The 21,247-nt window shown below is 34.3% G+C and overlaps 1 protein-coding gene across 5 annotated transcripts in view; it reads right to left on the reverse strand.

Moving 5' to 3' along the window:
* The window catches only part of PDE3A (phosphodiesterase 3A), a 492,862-nt gene that overhangs the window by 99,269 nt on the left and 372,346 nt on the right, over positions 1–21,247 (reverse strand). For all 5 annotated transcript variants that reach the window (XM_032473218.1, XM_014559110.2, XM_032473219.1 and 2 more), the window contains exon 2: positions 15,949–15,999. In XM_032473218.1, the coding sequence (XP_032329109.1) occupies positions 15,949–15,996 (48 nt within the window). In that variant the 5' untranslated portion in view covers positions 15,997–15,999. The remainder of the gene's footprint in view (positions 1–15,948; positions 16,000–21,247) is intronic.

The raw sequence follows: 21,247 nt of genomic DNA on the forward strand, positions 1-21,247 counted from the left end.
GTTCAACAAATGTTAGATTCTTTTTCCTGCGGTTAACTCCTGATAGTTTTAATTTTTTTTTCAGATCTTTTCTCTTCTGTCACAGCAAGCAATGAGAAATTACTTATCAAACAGGGAAAAATTCCCATCAAAGTCAACAAAAAAGATGAACCAAAACCCAGGTTTGGGAAGTCCAGTAAGATCAGAGATGGAGAATCAGCATTTTGACTGGGAACAACTGATTAAAACCAATCAATACAACACTGGGCGATGGTTCCCACACTGACATTTCTGATTTTGTATTTCATGCTTCTTACAAAGATAACTTCTAATTAAAGCAGGAAATACATGTTTGAACTATAAAATTGGAGTTTAACAGCCATGGTGGAGAACAGTCTTGTCCGAAACACTAAAATCAGCCGCATATCTTAAGTATAAATCACCTGTCTGCACAAGTTGTTATTCTTTCAAAAGATATTTATTACTCCTTGTTATGGTGACAGGGTATTATATATTTTTATGTTCTTCCATAAATTTTAACAGAGAACCTTAAAAACTCTAAGTATGCAATCAAGGCAGAAGGAAAGTAGAGAAAAATGCACAAGGAAGGACATTATTAATCTTTAGATAAATGGAGATTTAGTACTAAAGATTATCAAGTTTCACATTTTATTTGGGGGTGAAAAGATTGGGTTTTATTTGGGAGTTTAGTGAAGTGTTCTAAGCTAATAAAATATTCTGTTTAACAATCTAAGATAGTTTTGTAACACCTTAAAAATCATTCTAGAACTTTGGCTTTAAAGTTTTTTTGGTTTGTTTTTTTTTTTGCCCCAGGTCATATTTTGGTTAAAAATTAACATTAAAATTAATAAAATACTTAAGAACTAAGGTAAACAAATTTATCATAAACTTGATTTCTGTTACTTTCTGGGTTCCTTGTTTTTAAACGTGTTTTAATTCCCTTTCTCTAATATAACTTCTGTTGAAAATCCTTATAGAACAAAAAGGTAATTCAAACTTTTTTTTTTACCTGCAGTAAAACAATCTGGTCAATCCTGTCACCATGTATAATCAATAATAAGATATTTTTTAAGTTCAGCCTCTGTTAGAACAATTTGCATTTCTTCAAAATAAACTTTTCTGAAAACCGACTGGAACTCCAGTATCCTCAAATTAAAGCAAAGCCACACCAGAGCCAAACTGTGACGCAGATTAAATGAACGTTCTGTGGGCTCAGACTTCACACTGGACACCCCACTTACTCATTCCTTGATTCAGTATTTCTTGCATAACTTCTGAGTGGCAGTCACTGTGGGAGGTTCAAACAAGACACAGTTCCTGAATGTGAGATGTTTGAGTTGGTGGGATATTCTGCATAGTTTTCTAAGTTCTATGATAAATGCATGATGGATGAAAATGTATCATGGGAGCACAGTTAATGTTTAAATAAGAGTTGGTACTCAACGCTTCAACTGTACTGAAGAAGGATTTAACAAGATAAAAAAGGAAAAAGGTATTTATTACAGGCACAGAAGAGTGGAATAACATAATGCCATCCAAGGTACAGGGAATTAGACCTATTTTGGAGAAAGACAGAAGATGTTCGGAGAGAGCTGGGAGTCAGAAACTCACAAGGCTTGTGTCTTTTCCCTGAGAGTTAATCGGGGTGACACAACCAAGCTCAGGTTTTAGAATCATCCTTCTGTTATGGGTGTCGAAATAGATTTAAAGGTCTGCATAGAATCATGTGTGCAGCTGTGTGTGTTGTACACTGCACAACCCCAGGGAGTATCACTCATGTAACTGCACTGTGAATGGCTCTCCTGGGAGTTGTGTAAATTCCTGCCCTGGTGCCAGAAGAGAAACAGTATTAATCTTCAATGTTGTTTCCCTGTCTTTCAAGTCCACTACCACCATTGCTTTGCCCTTATACCCTCACCAAACATTCTTCTCATTATGCTTCATTCATACTAATAAATGACCAATATCCACTAAAAAATGTAAGCTCCCACCATTTATAGATAAATAAACGAGTAGCAAAGGGATTTAGCTCTAATACTCAAATTTCAGGCAGGCATGAGACAAAGGAGATTCTTTTAGGCACCGAAATCCATTACCATCCATTCCATCTCTCTTAAGTCGATCGTATAATAACATGGGCACTCTTCACATCACCTGGGACACTTCCTAAAAGGAAAATCTCCTAGGTCCATCTAAAACTTGTCAATAAGAATCTCTCAAAAGCTCCCTAGGTGATTCTGAATGGGTATCTTATCATCTACTTTAAAATTGCTCCAAGTGGACGTGACCATTCTACTCTGTACAGAATACAGTCCAGATCTGAGCTTAAAACTTAGGGCTTGCCTAGGCATGGAAATTTCCATCAAATGAAGACCACAATTAAACGACTCTCTTCTGAGGCACACTAATTTCAGAGATTGAGATTTTAATATCTCGGACTTCTCATCCATCACTGTTCAGAAACAATCAGGAAACATACAGTATGAAGTTAGTCTGTCTACTCTAATAGGAAATCTGCTATGTCACAATCATTTAAACAACTTCATATTCAGGAAAACCATTACTTGACTTCTGTTATCAGTCTGAATTGCCAGAATTGACTTCCACATTTGCAATCGAAATCTTACTGCACTCATGCTTATCCATTTGTCCAAACAGCATCTTACAGGGCTAAGCAGAAAAAAAAAAAAATCTCACACTTCCTTCTACAATCCAACACTTTGGACAATTCAAGAAAACACACCTTTTCTCCCACATGATTTCTAAACATGCAGATCTTCTGTGTGAATGAATCTGCTTTTCAATACCTGTCTTGAAATCTGGCATTCACAACACCACAGATGTCATTGGGCCAATACAGGTTTTGCTGAATTAACCTTTTTGCTCTGTTTCCATAACTGTCACTGCTAACGAAGCCTGAGGTTGCACCTGTTGTTAGAAAAGCCTCATGATACTGGGCTTGAAGTCAACCCAGATCTCTAAACCTTTTTCTTCATTTGTTTGTAAACAAATATGCAGGCATGTTCCATACTAGAATTTTAATAAAATTTTATACGCAAAATTTTATTTCCTCCCCTTCAGTTTAATCTCATTAATTCAGCACTTTAACTGGAATGTAATGAGAATACATTCTAGCTACGTCCTTATCTTGTCTTTCACGCATTAGCTACCTACCTCTTTTTTTAATGCCCAACTGTAAATGTGCCTTCTTTTGTCTGCATTAATCATTGGGGAAAATCCTAAAATAGAGTGTTGTCTGAGTAGGTTTTACAATTCTTTTTTTACTCTTTGATTCTACTTTGCAAACACTATTCTACTGTGTATGCAAATATGACAACATATGTGATAAATACACAACCTGTGATCCTAACTCCCAGATAAATGATTAAATAAACTTTTAAAATAAAAATGTAGAGGCCATCTTCCTCTGTGGCTACAATAACCACGAAATATTTATACATCTTGTAGAGAAAGTAACATTTTTAGAAGACATTGTAGCAGTAGTTAATCATATCAGTTTTCAGCTTTATAGGTTCTGTACATGAAGTTGATTTTAAGAAGTCTGATCTGACGATCCAGTCCAGGAATGATTTTCTAAAATAAGATTTTTAAAAATTTTAAGTCTGGTTAAGAAAACTAATCTATTTGGCACAGAATGTTTAATGTTAATAAAATTTCTAGTATTCTTTCCTTAATATCTCCAAAGAGATAATGATTTTATTTTTAATACAGGGCATCCTTATGACTATACTTAGGAATTTACGTTAATGCATTTCTGAATACATATGTATTAATACAGGGGTCACAGACCAGCTTGTGCTAAATGACATTAAAGTAGATATTACTTATATACATATTTATCAATGTACTCTGTTTAAAAAACAAAGAAAAATGCATCCTGTTTGTCTCCTTGAAAAACTAATCTTGTCCATATTTCTTTCCATATTCTCTAATTCTTTTCCCTACTTTTCTTTTTTTCTGTATTATGTTAATTCCCACATGGTCAAATATAGTGAAGTAAATTTATCTAAGCATTTATCTATTAATGAGAAAATACTTATTATGAAAAAGTATTATAAGAAAATTTCTAAGCAGTTATCTATCAATTAAAATTTCTGAATCAAACACAGCATTCAAGGTCAGTGTGGCGCCTTCCTCCCCTCCCCTTTCTTCTCATGATGGACTTTTTAAGTGCAGGAGTGATTATGTCTCATACAGCACAGAGATCTGAAATTTATATAAGGACTTTAATAGAAACTTATGACACAGGCTGTGACCAGGCTTTTCACTATTTTTTGCCATTTCTTTGGCTTAAAACCAATGGAACAAACTGAACTTGGCATTGCTATTTCGGTTCAAAAAGAAGAAAAATACATAATTTTACTATTTCTTATGTTTTGGTCTTGGCACTGCGGCTTTTGTTTATGGAAAAAAGACAGGAGAGGAAAATGCATTAATTTAACTTCACATGATAAATAATCATACCAAACTAAAATTTCCTTAAAAAGCATTTGTTCTTTTTTTCCCTTATTATCACAATGCAGACTGCTACTAATGCAGTGCAGGCTTGAAAAAATAAATAATATTCATACCTTCTTCAAATAACGTTATAGATTTCAATGCATGAGAACGTGGTTTTTGTACATTGTTCACGGTACTTTGCTGCATATTTGAAATATTTTATAATACAAAAAGAGAGAAAGGTTCCAACTATGTGATATTTAATGTAACACAGCATCTCACATGTTCTAGCTATGCACATAATTTGTATAATACACTATTCATTCTGGGAAAATTCTTCACTTCCCTCACTGCATCTACCAATTAAAAATTTCATGACCATGGAGGTGCATAAAAAGGTGAAAACAGAATTTCCTTTAAACACTGGGAAGTGAGAGAGATTACTTATATTCCTATTTTTCCTTATTAGCATCTGGCAGAAATTCACTCCAGATAAAAATAGTTAAGGTTTTAAAGTAGCTAATAATATCCATTATCGGGAAGAAAACAAAATTGTCCCTGGACTAGATTTCACAAGCACACTTGGTACACTGGAATATTTCTTAAAAATCATACAAAGGCCTAAAAATACAATAAACATGCACCACACTGCCATGTTTTTGAAGAAACAGAGAACTCAAACCCCCAAATCATGACATTAAAAACCTAAGGGCTTTTATGTATGTCTCTAACTTTCTCAACTATGGCCTTATCTTGTTTCATGACATGGTCTTTTCTCTACTTGCTAACTCTTCTTCCCTTGGGTCTCTTTTGTATCGTCTTTGATAGACAACTTCTTTCCGTTCCTCTGTTCCCAACAATCATTTGGGAACTAGAGCTTTTACGTCTGGTCCGTTCGCACTTTGTTATCTTCCCAACGGATCGCGCTGGTTTACTTTTGAAATACCTCTTCTAAATCTGTTTGTCTCACCCACAATCTCCTTCTGAGAGTTTTTTTTTGCCCCAATTTTAAAAAAATTGTTCTTCTAAGTGTGTATCACTGACACAATGTAAACAACTTTCTGTAGGCCTGGGGTTAAAATGATTAAAAAAAAAAAAAAAAAAGAACATGGTTACAAAATGCTAAAATGGAAAGAGTTGTGGAGATCCAAGTGTGAATGGTTACCCAGAAGTATTTAACCATCAGGCCACAGAATCCAGCAAGCAAACTATTTTAATTCAAGTTTGATAACCTGCAGATTTCCAATAAGAACAAGCGTTAACTCGTGACACTCAGAGTTTTTCCAGAAATCGGTCATTGCATAAGCCATTACCACAAAAGCAAAAACAAAACAAAAAACAAACAAAAACTCCTATGATCTTGACAATCAAATGTGACAAGAAGCTTAATTTTTGTGACTTTAGAGATAATTGCAGTTCACTAATGTCTCTCATGTTGTTCCAGGATTTTGCTTTGTAATTATTACCACCAGTGCTTTGAATTTACTTAATTTTACACAACGGGTGCATTCTATACAAAATGGGACAATCATTTAGTGCTGAGGACAGAATGACCACGCAATCTTCACTATCTGGTGTAAAACAGTGTAAATAATCAGTAGCTTTGATGACATGATAAAATCATGTGGGGAATGCTGTTAAATAACCCTTTAGCTTGTCCCCTAGAATGGAAGCAAAGAAAAATTCCTAGACTATAATTAAGACTGTTACATATCAGAAATATAGATTTTTACATATGACCTGGATATGCACAACAAGGAAATTAAATGAAAACATTTATTCTCTCCAATTTTCTATACATTGTACCAAGAAGATAGTAAAAAACTGGCATCTTGGTGCTTTTTTGTGAGTACACCAAAACAGATGTCCATATTCACCTGAAAAGAGCAACGATTTCCCACAACTATTTCCTTTTTCTGCAGCCTTAATTCACCCCTTCTAGTTAACTGGCGTTTCAACTGTCATATGACCTTCCTCACCTCGCCTCACTGCCACCTCCAGCTCCATCTGATGCTTCGCTGTGGTCACTGTAACCAACTCTCAGATTTTTGTCTCCTATGAAAATCTAATCATACTCAGCACAATCTTTTCCCACCAGTTTTATCTAAAAGTAAAGTAAAAATGTAAAAACCTACCCCCTAAAACTTTCCTTTTAGAGAGCATGTTTTCACAATTAATGAAGAACGAGATTTACTCTATGTCAGAGATTGCATAAGATCCCCCAGCGTGCCAGAAAAATGATTTCCCTTTGTCAGGTATTGCAACCAAAAGATAAAAAGGACAGTTCTCAAGTTCACGTATCTTTCTTCTGTTACACCAGCAAGTGTAAGGCAAAACTTTAGAGACGTAAGATTAGTTTCCAAAATGTCTACATTTCCTTTATGGGCACTTACATGAAAAAACATTTGCATTAATTAATTTTCTGAATGTTTACACCAAGATACCTGAAAAAAAAAAAGAATATGATAACAGTTTCAAATGCAAAAGTGGGCAGAAACGGTCTGTAGCTTAAAGTGTTAGGTAATACCGCATTTATCTTTCTCAAAGTATGCTTTTATACATTTAGTAAATCTGACTGCTGCTGAAGCTGTTTACAGCTTCTGCAGATAAACAGCTGTCATCGGTGGTTGCTTACTTCATTTTTTTGTTTTGTTTTGTTTCCTATAATGTACCAGAAGGTTCTGATTTGGCAAAAACAAGGATAAGGCAGTGCGCATGTCATGTGAATGGTGTCCACAGTTCCCAAGAGAAGAGGGTCATTCAATAAGTATTAAACAGCATGTCTATTGATCTATAAACATGGGAGGAAAAAGCATAAATGCCAGTGGCAATTTCCCCTTTTATTTCTATGGACTTGTTTGATTCCTGTTCATTGATGTCCTTTTAGAGAGACTGGGGCATTTACTAAAGAGTGACTTACTCAAGGTCACCCATCTGTTCACCAGAAAACACACACTCTGCACAACCACTGCCCGGACAGAGCCATGCTCTCTCAGGCTGCTCCCCTGACACCTGAATGCTTAAGTGTAGAAAGAATGCATTTTTTCCTCCGAGTTTCCTAGCACATGACTCTACTGGGACTATTACTTCACAATGAAATGACTATGATCTTTAAAATTGCTGTTTGGAGGACTTAAAGACAGAACCTGAAAGCTTGAAAGCATCCGTAATTGAAGACGCATCTTCCCATCTTCCTATAGGATATGTTGAAATTAATCAGTAAATACTTATTTATTCTCTTCCATGTGCATGGCAAAGAGATTATGCTATAATCTCAATAGTTCTCAACCAGAAGCAATCCCCCCCCCAACTCCCCACCAAAGAACACGTGACAATGTCTGGAAGCATTTTTCATGATCACAGCTGGAGGTGGGGAGTTTACCACTGGCATCTATTAGGGAAGAGACCAGAGATGCTGGAGAAGTAATGAACTACTGGGTTTAGTGGTTAAAGAGAAACACTATTTTCCCTTTTCTGAACAAAACCAAAGAGAAATTTTTCTTGCACCCTTTTGACACTGTGGATGTGGTGGACATTTCCAAAAATATCCCCATCGAGACAGGTTTTCTAAGACTGTGTCTTGTAAAGTTTCCCAATGTGAATTAAAGGCACAACACTAAGCTGTAACTAGAGAAAAACAATTTCACAGGATGAGGGGGAGGGTAAAAAAGACTATCCAACAGTGTAAATCTAACAGGGAAAATTTTAAACACCTATAGGAGGTATGAAACACTTACCTTTGTTCTATTTTATATAACGTACCAGAAAGTTCTGATTTAACAAAAAAAAAAACAAGCATAAGGCAGTGTACGTGGCATACGAATGGGGTCCACAGTCCCCAAGATAAGAGTCATTCAATAAGTATTAAACAGGCAAGTCCTTTCCTGCCACTATCCTATGCGATGACAAGGCCACACCTAAGATGTGCGTGGCTCTGTCCATATAAACAAAATTGAAACAACTTTCACAACATAATGATTAAAAAAAAAAACTTTGCCAAAAAATGAAATTATTATTGGAACAATTTCTAAACCAGTGGCAACAGTTATTAGATTAATATAGAGAAAAAAGAAAAAAAGGAAAAGGAAGTGCAAACAAAAAACACTATGACTGCAGAAAAAGTAACCCTGGCAGCCAGCTTTATCTAGGGCATGAATTATCCTTGGTAACTCATCAGGCATTTGGATGATGTAATAACGAACTCCCAATCTGCTCACGATAATCCCTTGGAATGAATTACATGGGAAATCTGGATGGTAGTCTTTCTAAAATGTATTATACGGAGTTAACTTTAAAAAATTTTTGTAGGATTATTCCAGGTATGCCTAGAAGACATACAAATTACTTTTCACACTCTCTTATCAAAAACAAATGATTTAGAATATGAGATGGAATATATATATATATATATATCTATACTATAATATATATATAATAATATATATATATATATATACATAGCTGAATCACTATGCTGTACACCAGAAACTAAGACAACATTGGAAATAGATTATACTTCAATTAAAAATTAAAACTAAAAATTAAAAAAAAAATGATTTAACCCAGAAAGAACTGACCTGTCACCAAATTAGACCACTAGGAGGCAAATGAATTTGGTTCATCAACTTTAGTAGCTTTACCAAAACATAATAACTTCCAATAAAAATTCATAGCTGAGACTTAAAATATTTCTGCAGAAGTGAAATGATGCAGGTCTATGCTGCTTATGCTAGAAGTTTTATAGTTTGGAGCTTGTAGTGGCAGATAATTAAAGCCATGCTATTAAGGGTTAAATTTATTCCTAGATATTTTATTCTTTTTGATGCAACTATAAGTGAGATTGCTTCCTTTATTTCCTTTCTGATGGTCTGTTATTAGTGCAAAGAAATACAACTTATTTTTGTGTACTGTTTTCATATTCTGCAACTTTAATGAATTTGTTTATTAGTTCTAACAGGTTTTTGATAGTGTTTTTGGAGTTTTCTGTATCTGATGTCATGTCATCTGCAAACAGTAACAGTTTTACTTCTTCCTTTCCAATTTGGATGCCTTTTATTTCTTTTTCTTGCCTAGTTGCTCTGGCTAGGACTTTGAATACTATGTTGAATAAAAATGGAGAGAGTGGGCATCCTTGTCTTGCTCCTGATTATTAGAGGAAAAGCTTTCAGCTTTTCACCACGGAGCATGATGTGTGCCTGTGAGCCTGTCCTAGATGGCCTTTAGTACATTGAGGCATGTTCCGTCTGTACTTACTTTGTTGAGAGGTTTTTATCATAAATGAATATTGAATTTTGTCAAATCCTTTTTCTGCATTTATTGAGATGATCACAAGATTCTCGCCGTTTATTTTGTTAATGTGGTATATCACACTGACTAATTTGCAAATGTTGAACCATCCTTGCTCCCCTGGAATAAATCCCACCTGATCATGGTGTATGATCCTTTTAATGTGCTGCTGAGTTCAGTTTACTAATATTTTGTTTAGAATTGTTGCATCTATGTTCATTAGGGACACTGACTTATAATTTTCTTTTCTTGTAGTGTCCTTGTCTGATTTTTGGTATCTAGGTAATGCTGGCCTGATAAAGTGAGTTCATAAGTGTTCTTACCTCTTCCATTTTTTGGTAGAGTTTGAAAAGGACTGATGGTAACTGGTGCTAATGTTTAGTAGAATTAACCAGTGCAAACTTCTGGTCCTGATCTTTTCCTTTTGGGGAAGTTTTTAATTACATATTAAATCTCCTTACTTATTATTGGTCTGTTCAGATTTTCTATTTCTTCATGATTCAGTTTTTGTAGGTTGCGTATTTCTAGGGATTGAACCATTTCTTCTAAGTTGTCCAATTTGTTGGCATATTATTATTCATAGCAGTCTCTTATGGTCCTTTGTATTTCTGTGGTATCAGCTGTAACATTTTCTCTTTCATTTCTGATTTGATTAATCCGAGCCCTCTCTTTTTTCTTGGTGACCCTACCTAAAGGTTTGTCAATTTTATCTTTTCAAAGAACTAGCTCTTACTTCCACTGATATTTTCTATTGATTTTGTAGTCTCTTTTTCATTTATTTCTGTCTAATCTTTGTCATGTCCTTCCTTGTACTAACTTTAGGCTTTTTTTTTTCTAGTTCCTTGAGATGTAAAGTTAGGTTATTTGAGACTTTTGTTTCTTGAGGCAGGCATTTATCCCTACTAACTTATCTCTTAGAACTGCTTTTGCTACATCCCACAAACTTTGATATGTTCACTTTCTATTTTCATCTCATTTTAAAGTATACCAACTGCCTAATACATCTATTACCTTTTTTTCCTACCAGAATATTCAGTTATCTTCTTGTATTGCACATAAAATACTCCACTGACTTAGAAACATATAAACTAGCGTCTCATTGTCTAACAAAATACTTCAATTATTTGAAGACTAGATAGATCATACATAAATTGTCTCTTCAATAAGTGGTCTTAAGTGTAATTGATAAAGCTTGGCCAGTAGTATATACACACTAATATATATATTTTATACATATATATATACACACACACACACATCATTTAGTATATATATATACACACACACATACACTCACTAAATGATTACAGAAACTGCTAGTCTCTGACTATTGATAAATAAAGGCTTGCTGGTTTCTAGCACATTAAAATGTTAAGAAGTACACAAATGGACAAACAATCTTTCCCACAATGACCCAACGACCCATAGCTAACTGATAAGTAAATTATTGGCTTCTTAAAATCTCCTACCACTTTTAAGCTTTTCAGAGGACAGCAGCTTTCTCTTGTCTCTCTTAAATTCCCACCAAAAACCTTTTCTTCAAGAATTTAGAGGAAAGAAAAAACAAGAAACCTAATTGCCTTCTGAGAATTTTATCCCCTGACTTCGTTTGGTGTTACTGGGAATGCTGCCAGACAAAAGAGCTCTGCACGCTGCTGGAAGTTTATCATTAGCATCTTCCCTAATTTGGATGATCTACTATTTGAAAGCACATGCTTAAAAAAAAAAAAAAAAACACCAAGAAAAATCAGCCTGAAAGCTTTAAGTGAGCTGACAAATTACGTCACAGAAGTATTGAGAATAAAGTAAATCAATTTTAATGAAATTCTTGCTGAATTTGAAGAGTCATATGCAATTAAGTATTCAAATTTACTTGAAGTAAGACAGGCATTTTTCTACAGAAGTACGTGATATGAAAGGTACATTTTATCATCTATGATAATGCACGTATAATTTTAGAAGACTACGTCAAATTTGAGAAAAACTTTTATTTAGTAAGCACGCAAGAGGAAAACCCGGAGAAATTTAGCTCTATCCTGGTAATGAGTAATGCCCTCAGTACAAGCTGATCATTTTTTACCCTTTGAGCTAAGGCTGACTTTAGATTAAAAACTATATGCTTCTTAAAGGCAAAAGTCATTTAGTTCATTTTTGACACCTCAAAGGCTAAAAAAAAAAAATGTGCTGACATATACTGGTGCTTTTTGAATAAATGTAACAAGGTTAAAATTTGTCCTGTAGGCTGCCCACTCACGTCTGTGACAGCCCACTGCTTTCCACCTGATACTTCTTGACGTTTACCCAGCAAGTCAGCACCCTCTTTTTTTAGGTATCTAAAACAAATTTACCCCATGTATTTTCTGCCATTCAAGATTTTCCACTATAACTTCCCCCAATTTATGTATCCTTTCTCTGCCAAGAAAACTGAAGTCATTAGGCTCACAATATTTCTTTCATTTTCATTACTATCTGTCCCTATTTCTTCTCTCCTGTTCTGATATAGACATCTCTACTTCCTTTGCAAAACTTCTTCATGTGTGCTTTTTGGTGGATTTATCCCGTAGTTTATTTGAGAACATGGTCAGTTTTTCTGAACTGGGGGAAGAGTGGGGTCTGGGGCAGGAACTGATGGAGTATTAAAAAAAAAAAACACATAAACAGGTGTCAAATGGACCTGCCAAAAGGACCACTTGGGGAAAAAGAGCACGCCCTTCCCTGAACTACACTATTTTTCTCAGTCCTTAAACAGGACACTTTCGAGAATTATCAGTGTTGTCTTCTCTACGCTGTTTCTCTTTCTTCCATTAACAGCTATTGAGATATACATCTTGGCATAAAAAGAAATTTTCCTCACTTCCGTTGCCACCTCTGTCTTAATCCTATCTTTACTTTAAAACAAAATTCCTCCAAAAGACCTAATATCTTACACTGTTTTCTTCTAAATGTTTGTATTCTGCTTTCCACCACTTGATCAAAACTGCATTCTCGGAGTTCACTAACGTCCCGCTGCTCACTAAATCCAAAGGCATTTGCCATGTTTTTTGTTTTCTGGAACCTCTGGTTGTGGTCTCAGCTCTCCTCCTTCTAAGTGTAAGCTGATAGCACACTCACTACTTTTGATTCTGCATTAAGTCTCCTTCCACTGGTCTCTAGTGAGACTTCGTGTGCATGCTTTAACTCTCTCCCCAGAATCCTGCCAGCGCTTCTATTGAATCTCCCCCAAGAGTCAGCCTTTCATCTGTCTTCCTCTTTTAATATCTTCTGGGATCTATTGCCTGATGCAGTTCAACTGTCACAGTATGACTGGCGTTCCTAAATTGACATCTTCTGCTCTAATCTGGCTGCAGAGCACCAGAACGTCCCCTCAAGTATTTGTCTGAAATTCCTTTTCGGAACTGTCATCTTCACTTACCACTTAACACAGCTAACACTAAACTCATCATCTTGCCTGTAAACTAGGCTGTGCTACTGGCACTAATTCTTGAAGCCCTGAATTTCAAACTCCTGACCCTCCTTACTTCCTCCTCCTGTCTAATCAATAAAGAATGACGTTCCCTGGATCATTCCTTCACAGCAGTTCCTGCCAAGCCCCTGGCCAGTAAGTGTTTATAAAGCAGTTATAAAGAACATTCACATGTAGCCAAGCATTCTCACACTGTGCCAGCTCAGACTTCTACCCCAGCTTTTCCTGTCCCTCTGCGCCTTTCTGAAACCTTACAACCCCACCTTGAAGGCTCACCCCGGATCACCAAATTTCCCATTTCTACCAGGGATAAACAAATACTCTGTCCCTCCTAAACTCTGATTACAGCTTGTTTATACATTAAATTTTATACCTACCACTCTGCTTTCTATACAAATTATATACTCCAGTATTGCTCTATTTCCAACCATAACCGTAACTTGTGAGCTCTTGGGATGCAGAAACACTTGTCACTCAGTTTTTCTTCAGAATGAGACCTCCCACAGTGCTGTACACAGAGTAAGTGCTTAAAAACCTGTTTTCAATTAAACTAAATTGAGATGGGATTTGAGCAAGGCCTTGGAGCACTGGTAAAACATTTAGAGATCTGTGTTCAAATGGAGTCTGTCTGAATTCCTTTTGAATGGTGGACAGACTTTAGACATATTACCCAAGTAAATAACAGCAAGATAAGAAAGGATCAATGATCTAAAACATAAATACAGCGACTTTTTTTTTCCCCTCAGTGGGGAATTAGAATTAGTTAAAGAGTTTTTACTTTGTGCTTACTTTCTTTATCTAGAATTTCCAAAGAATGAAGTATGTTGTTGTAATTGTTATCTTTTTTTTTTTTTTTTGGTGTGTGCTTTTGCATTTTACATTGACAGCTTTTATCTGAGTTGAGGATCAAAGTGAGACAAAGGTATATACCACGTTTAGAATATTTACTTAGCTGGTTGAGAGGTCCAAGAAAGACCTGGATGCTGATAATGGCAGTTCATGCAAGAACGTTCTAATGCCTTTGCTTTTAAGAATCATCTCAGGCTCTCAAAAATAATCAAACTTTATTTATGAAAATATTTTGCATGTGTGTGTGGAATTCTGAAGTTTCTACCTAGGTGCAGTATCTGGAATTGTAAAAAAAAGAAAAATTTCCTTTCTGGGTTTTTTTGTGTGTGTGCTTTAAGTTAACTCAAACAATGCTGTGCTTTTGTGACTCTTATTTTTTTTTCAACTTATCATGACAGAATGATCAATCCAGACTACATAAAATATATCCAAATAGGTCATTTGGGGAGAGTGTTATATATATTTTAAATAATATATTTAAATATTACATAATTTCAAACTTAAAAAAATTAACACTACATTAACTTTGAAGGGACATGTTCTCATCAAGTTGCCTGGCATGTTCTGAACATCAAAACATCTTTGGTGGCCATAATCAGAAACACAGAATTTCTTACTGGTGTTCCTCTTTGCTTTTTATTGGTCTAGAATTACAAAACATTTTCCTGCATTGATTTCATCATCTCATTACTGACTTTCCAGCAAAATTTTATTTAAAATATTAAATGTGTACAGAGGGAAGGAGAGTTGCCAGAGAAGACAGAGATGGAGATGGGGAAGTGAGAATGATGGAACGAGAGGCATACACTCTTTCGGATAATCCTAAATGAATCGAACTGGTTGATATTATCTACTAATCAAATTGATAATGGACAAAAATAAAACCACAGCTATTCAACTCTCAACTAAAAACAACTGACTGACTTGGGTTATTTTCCCAGCGACTTAAATTAAATTGTCATCCATGCAAACTTAGTGACAGCACAGATTGGTGTCAGCTTTGTAGAACACTTGGGAGAACCTTGCATTTCATAATGGACTTTCATATACCGCATTTCACATTCAACTCTCTTTCCCTTAGCCATATTTTTTAGTGGCAAATACAAAGTGTGAGACCCACAGAGGTTAAAAATGTTTCACCAACCTGATTTGGCAGGTTTATGGTCAGGTAAACACTGACTGCCAAGAGATAAATGATTTTTTATTTCTTTACAAAATACCCCAGGAGGAGAGAGAATTTTCTTAGTGTAAAACTCAGCCTTTATCCTGTCAGGCAAAGTAATTATGGAAGCAAAACAAATCCACATTGTCTAATTAGGTCATTAAAAAGCATAAATGCGTCACGGAAGCTTTTCTTCTTCCCTAAGACAATGAAAACAGTCTGGTAATATAGAAAGGTTCAGAATTTGTTTCTTTTCCAAAATAATAAGTCCTTTCATCTTTCTTTTTCCCAATGATGAAGACAGTTAATTTAGAGACAAAAATCTGTAATTAGTTCAGGGTTTACTCTGATTATATTTCAAAATATTTAACCAAAAACAGGAAGATAGAGAAAGGAAGAAAATACACAGACAAATTATCAAAGGAAGTGATTAAAATCAAGAGCGTGGGTTGCTGATCAAATGTATTCTGCAGAGACAAGATGAATATAAAATCTACATTCATATAAACACAACCAATCTGGGATACCAGAAAGCTCTTAGGAGGAACACACTGGCATCTGCCCTTGGGATGTGAGACCAGACTTCAATTACAGCTAACTTAAATAAAAGCAAATGGCATGATGATTTTGCCTCTTCTTCTCTTTCCTTATTATTATTTCTTGAGTTTTAGAAAACTCATGGCTCAAGTGGTAAGACACAAAATGCAAAAAAGGCAAAGAAACTTACCTGTGATCCTCTTGGCCCTCGTTTGTGGTCCCATTCTGAATGCCCCATGAGCTGTAAGATAATTTAATAATTACAGTAAATAAAATGATACCTATTTTGCATGACAACTATTTCTACTTTTTCTTTTAAAGAATAATTAGGCTTTTGACATCTATGTTTTAATAGTAATGTATTAAACAGCCCTCACGAATAAATTAACATACTTAAAGTAATATACTTCTGATGTGATAGCTTGTATTTCAACTGCGAGTTGTTTTGAAGATATTTTAATATCACTGTGTGACAAAACGAGTCTGCTGATGTACAGATATAGAGTTCTTTGTTAGGAGCGTGCTAGATAGATGTTAAACTGTGTTAAGCTTTATTTCCATACCATTAGTTTCTAATTTACTAAGAAAATATGCTGAAGAAATCTACTGGGGTAGCTTAGTCTACTGTCATGAATGATAAGAACCAGAAGGCCAAAATATTTCAATCATTTAAATTTTGTTTTGATAATATCACAAAAATACGAGCTTTCTAAGGAGGAAAATTATTTTATGTGAAATACGCCCCCAAAGTCACAAAATGTAGATTTTCATAAAAACAGAGGCTACAAAAAATATCAAGTTATTCCCATAGTTTTAATAGTCCCAACTACTTTGCTTACACAGCATGATATTTATTTATTGAAAACAACATTTAACCAGAGAATATTAAGAAACTGCAAGATATCAACTGAGAGAAATAAAATTCCATTCCTCTGTCCAGTACACTCACCACTCAAGTGTACCAGTGGGAGAAACCCTTACCAGCACACTAACAAGACACTATAAAACATATTTATATACATTAGCTCTTCTATACAACAGCAATGACTCTTTAGTAGATATAAAAAATAAAGAAACTGTTCAGGAAAAAAAGTAAAATAGTTTTGACCATTATCAAGAAATGTTTGATAACCATATGCAGAAAATGATAAAACTTTACTGATGGACATACAATGCTTCTGGTTAAGAAGGCTGAATTCAATAAAATTATTGTGTTCACTTTTACCCCAATATATTTACAGATTGAACTCAATTTCAATCAAAAGCTTTTTGTATTATTTTTCAGAAATTGAAAGAACCTAAATTTTATCTGCGAGAATAAACTTCTAAGAATCAAAATATTAAAACAGATGAAAATACTTTAGTGGTTATTAAAATATACTATAAAATTTAACCCAAAGTTAAGTCTCAAAAGAATGAATAAAAAAAAAATACATATATATATAAAATGTAGTTGACAGTTTTAAAATAAACTCAAGTACATGTAGCAACAAAATATGAAAAAGAAAACATAAAAATCAGTGGGTATTTGATGAATTATTCATTCAACAGATGAAGAGAGAAAAAAATTAGAGCTGAACCTTACAATATACACAAATATAAATTCTAAATAGATAAAAAGAGTTAAATTTTTTAAAGATTAAACTGTAAGTATAAAGTAGGAAAAAATTCAAGCAAATAAACTACCTTGGAATATAAATAGATTTCCCAACTTAAAAAAGAAAACACATAGATCAATTGGTCAAGCTACATGAAGTCTTCAGATGGCTGAACAAATGTCATATTGGAAAAATATCTGCAGTAAATGGCAGCTAAAGGACAGTATCTTCAGTGCCCTGAGAGCTCTACGAATTGGAAAAAAACACAACCCCAGTAGATAACTGGAAAAAAGGATCAGGATAATTTACCTAATAAATATCAAGTCAGGAGGCTCATGGGAAACAATTTTACTAGAATTGAAAGAAATTGGAAGCATAAACAATAACAAGATACTACTATTGCCTATTAAATTATCAAATCGATCATGTTGAGTATTTGGTGAGGATTTAGAGAGGTAAGTACTTACCTCTGTTGCTAGTACACAGCAGATACACATATTGAGATATATATATGTTTATACAAACCTATCACACTTACCACACATAGAGACTCACACCATATACATCAATGGTGTATACATAGTACATATTCCTAAAAAATCATATCCTTTGACTAGTAAATAAAAATGTAAGAATCTAGTAGTTACAATGTGCTAATCACAGTGTTACCCAACAGAAGGGGAACTATTCAATAAATTACAGTATAGAAAACAATATCATACAGCAATTAAAATTAGACTTTCAAAGCCTTCTTAAAAACTTACATGAGAAATGCTCATGGTATAATACATGAAAATACAATAATTTAAAATTACTCATTTTTAATAAGATGGTCAATTATTCCAAGCCTTGGAATTATTATAATGATTTGATTATAGTTTGGCTAGTATGCAATTTTGGATAAATTAGCCCAGATAGTTATTAAATAAAATCGAATGCTTACCTAGTTGACATTTCTTTAATGCTTTAATTTTTTTAATTTCTAGATTTACTGGCAATGTATCTGCTAGTAAATATTCATTACTACTAGTTTAAAGTTGATTATAATAAGGTAAATGAACACTAATCAACTAATGAAATAGTCTGATTCAGAAGCATAAATTAGGAGTATTTAATTAACTGTTCATTGGAACCACCCCAAACAATTTTTGACATATTTCAGTCATCTCCCTTACTGACACTTTGGAAATACCTCTCATTAATAAATGGAAGATGAGATGCTTGTTTTGGCAACTATAGAGAGAAAGCAAATTTGAGTACTAGCCTCTCAGAGAAAAATGAATTTTAAGCAGAAGGCCTACCTTCTCCTCTCACTGTTTCATCTAAATCTTCTCACGTAAATGGTTTACAAAAGGTTATTATGACTATTATCCCCCTGCTAGTAAACTTTAACAGGGTCACTTGCTGAATTCTACTGTGCATGAGTGTCACAATAAAATGAGGTAAATAAATCACCAACATGAATCGTAATCCACCTGTATGAATTTGAGAGGATATCTGATGATGACAAGTCCTACGTCAAGAAGGTAACATTTCTCCAAGATCAGAACTAAAATAAGGAAAACACGAGATTCACTGCCCTCTGCAGTCAAAGAACAAAAACATTCAATATGTAGACTCGTTTGGGTCATCTCTTCCTATAGAAGAGAAGATAATCTGACAATTTACAAACCAGAATTTACAAAATAAACCTCCAAAAGTTTTACTCTCTGGCTTCTTACTTTCATGCATAAAATAGTAAATTTGCTAAATGTGTTATGTATGAGACAGTTATTCCTTAGCAGTATTCAATAGACTAACGAGAGAGATTTACGCTAAAGGAATTCTATTCTGTTGTATTATATGTATTTATATTCTATAGTAATGTCATTATTATAATATATTTGAAAGTCTGAGTTGACCAAGCTTGTGGTAATATTTCAAAATGTATTTTAAAATGATATGACTACCACTTTTTTTCAAAGTAATGAAAAGTTACAGAAATCTACATGCTATGTGAAATGTCTAAAAACTAACAAACTCTGAAATGATGAATGAGAATACTGGGATGTTCTCTATTCAGTAAGAAGAGAGGCAAAGGAAATCAACAAAATTTTTTTTTCCCTTTGGGCTTGACAAAATCATACAATGGCTTCACCATTAAAAGATCTATTTTTAATTAAAATCATCTGAGCCAAAATTTAACATTAATTATTTCAGTGTTGAGTGTATGGGGTTTGTTACAGTATTTTCTTGCATTTATTTTTTAAATGTAGATCAAGTGGGATGGGCTGGATAGGGGGGTCAGAGCTCTGCTTCTTCCCCTGATTATTACATACCTGGCACAGATTGGTGGGGGGAAATGAGTAAGGATCAGTTTCACATTAGCACATGCTAGCATATGAATTTCTACCCTATTTACACATAGAATTTATTTTACTGTCATAAAAGCACTGTCCTCAGCTCACGGATGAAAGCACAGTATTTTCAGGATTCTTTTAAAAAAAACAACCCATAGTACGATAACCTGCCTGACTTCTTGAACAGTACAGATTACTTAAATTAAAATGAAGCATTTAGTCGCAGGTAAGGATCCCTGTTAAAGCAGAACCACGGGGCTAAATGTTTTGGGAAGTACAAAGATAACTAGCCCCACTCTCTTAACTAATGATTGGCTGGGACAAATGAAAAAAACTGGCCAGTTATACTAAATAGTACAGAGGAGAGCTTGCATAGTAAGTCAATGAATTTCAGAATGAAGTGCCAACCGATGTGCATGTATCAATAAGAAAGTCAAAGTATCTTCTGAATCAACAGGGAGGATTAGCGCCGAGTTGCAGATGACCAAAGCAGTCATTTGACGTCATCATGGGATTAGATGAAAGACAGAAGTGGGTCAGGGACAATGAGGAACAGAAGCGGGTACCGCAGAATCTTTTTTTTTTTTTTTCTTTTGGCAGTTGAATTCATCTGGACTAGACTTTCAAGATAAATGATCAGCAGCATGATACCTAGGCCACTCTGGGAAAAGAGACAGGAAGTTTATTAACATGATATGATACTCCTTCTGGAGGAGGCATGCTTCTGATTTTATGATCAGTTATATAAAGGTTCTAGGAAAGTAAAACATAGAGCGATTAAAACTAAATGAATAACAAATAGGTAATTCAAATGTATTCTAGTTGATAAAGAGTACCTGGCTTCTTAATTCAGGAAGAAAAAAATATATGTCTTTCATCTTCTAGAGAAAAATACCCTCTTGGCTACTTAACTATGATGACTGCTCTGGGTAAAGACATTTTAATAAACATCCAACCAGAAGGTCTGAGGAGATATAGGTCACCAAGGTTATGCCTACACATGGCAAACAAAATCTTTCCATCTGATGAAGGAATTCTCTTTAAAAATGTTTATTTTTCCTTCTTTTTCAGCTCCCATGAATCAGGATGAGCAAAATGAAGATCCTTAGATTTATTCCTAGGACACAAAATTTATTTCCTTGAAAAGGAACACACTGTTATGCAAAGCATTTTGAGAAGCTAACTTCCTTGACACTAAGTCATTTTCCTCCTTATGGAATAAATTCTTCCCTCTTTTATTTTTAATAATAAATTTCTACATCACAGCCTTCAGCTAACAGTATGTTACACAGTACTCAGTTCCAAGGAAAACAAAACTGCGGCCAAACACCAAATTTAAAAAGTTCACAGGAGAAGCAAAGGAGAAGTTAGCATGGAAACAAAATGGTTCTATCCAAGCAGAGATATTTTTTAATAATAGCCTGAGAAATGCAGATAGTTGCAAGTATGTTTCTGTATGTAACATATTTTCCATTCTTGTTGATATTTTCCCCTGTGCTATGTTCTTCTTTTTGTTTATTTGTTAATATAAACATTGATGCCTTTTTAGGGA

This window comes from Camelus ferus, chromosome 34 (genome assembly GCF_009834535.1).
Source record: "Camelus ferus isolate YT-003-E chromosome 34, BCGSAC_Cfer_1.0, whole genome shotgun sequence".
NCBI classification, from domain to species: Eukaryota; Metazoa; Chordata; class Mammalia; order Artiodactyla; family Camelidae; genus Camelus; species Camelus ferus.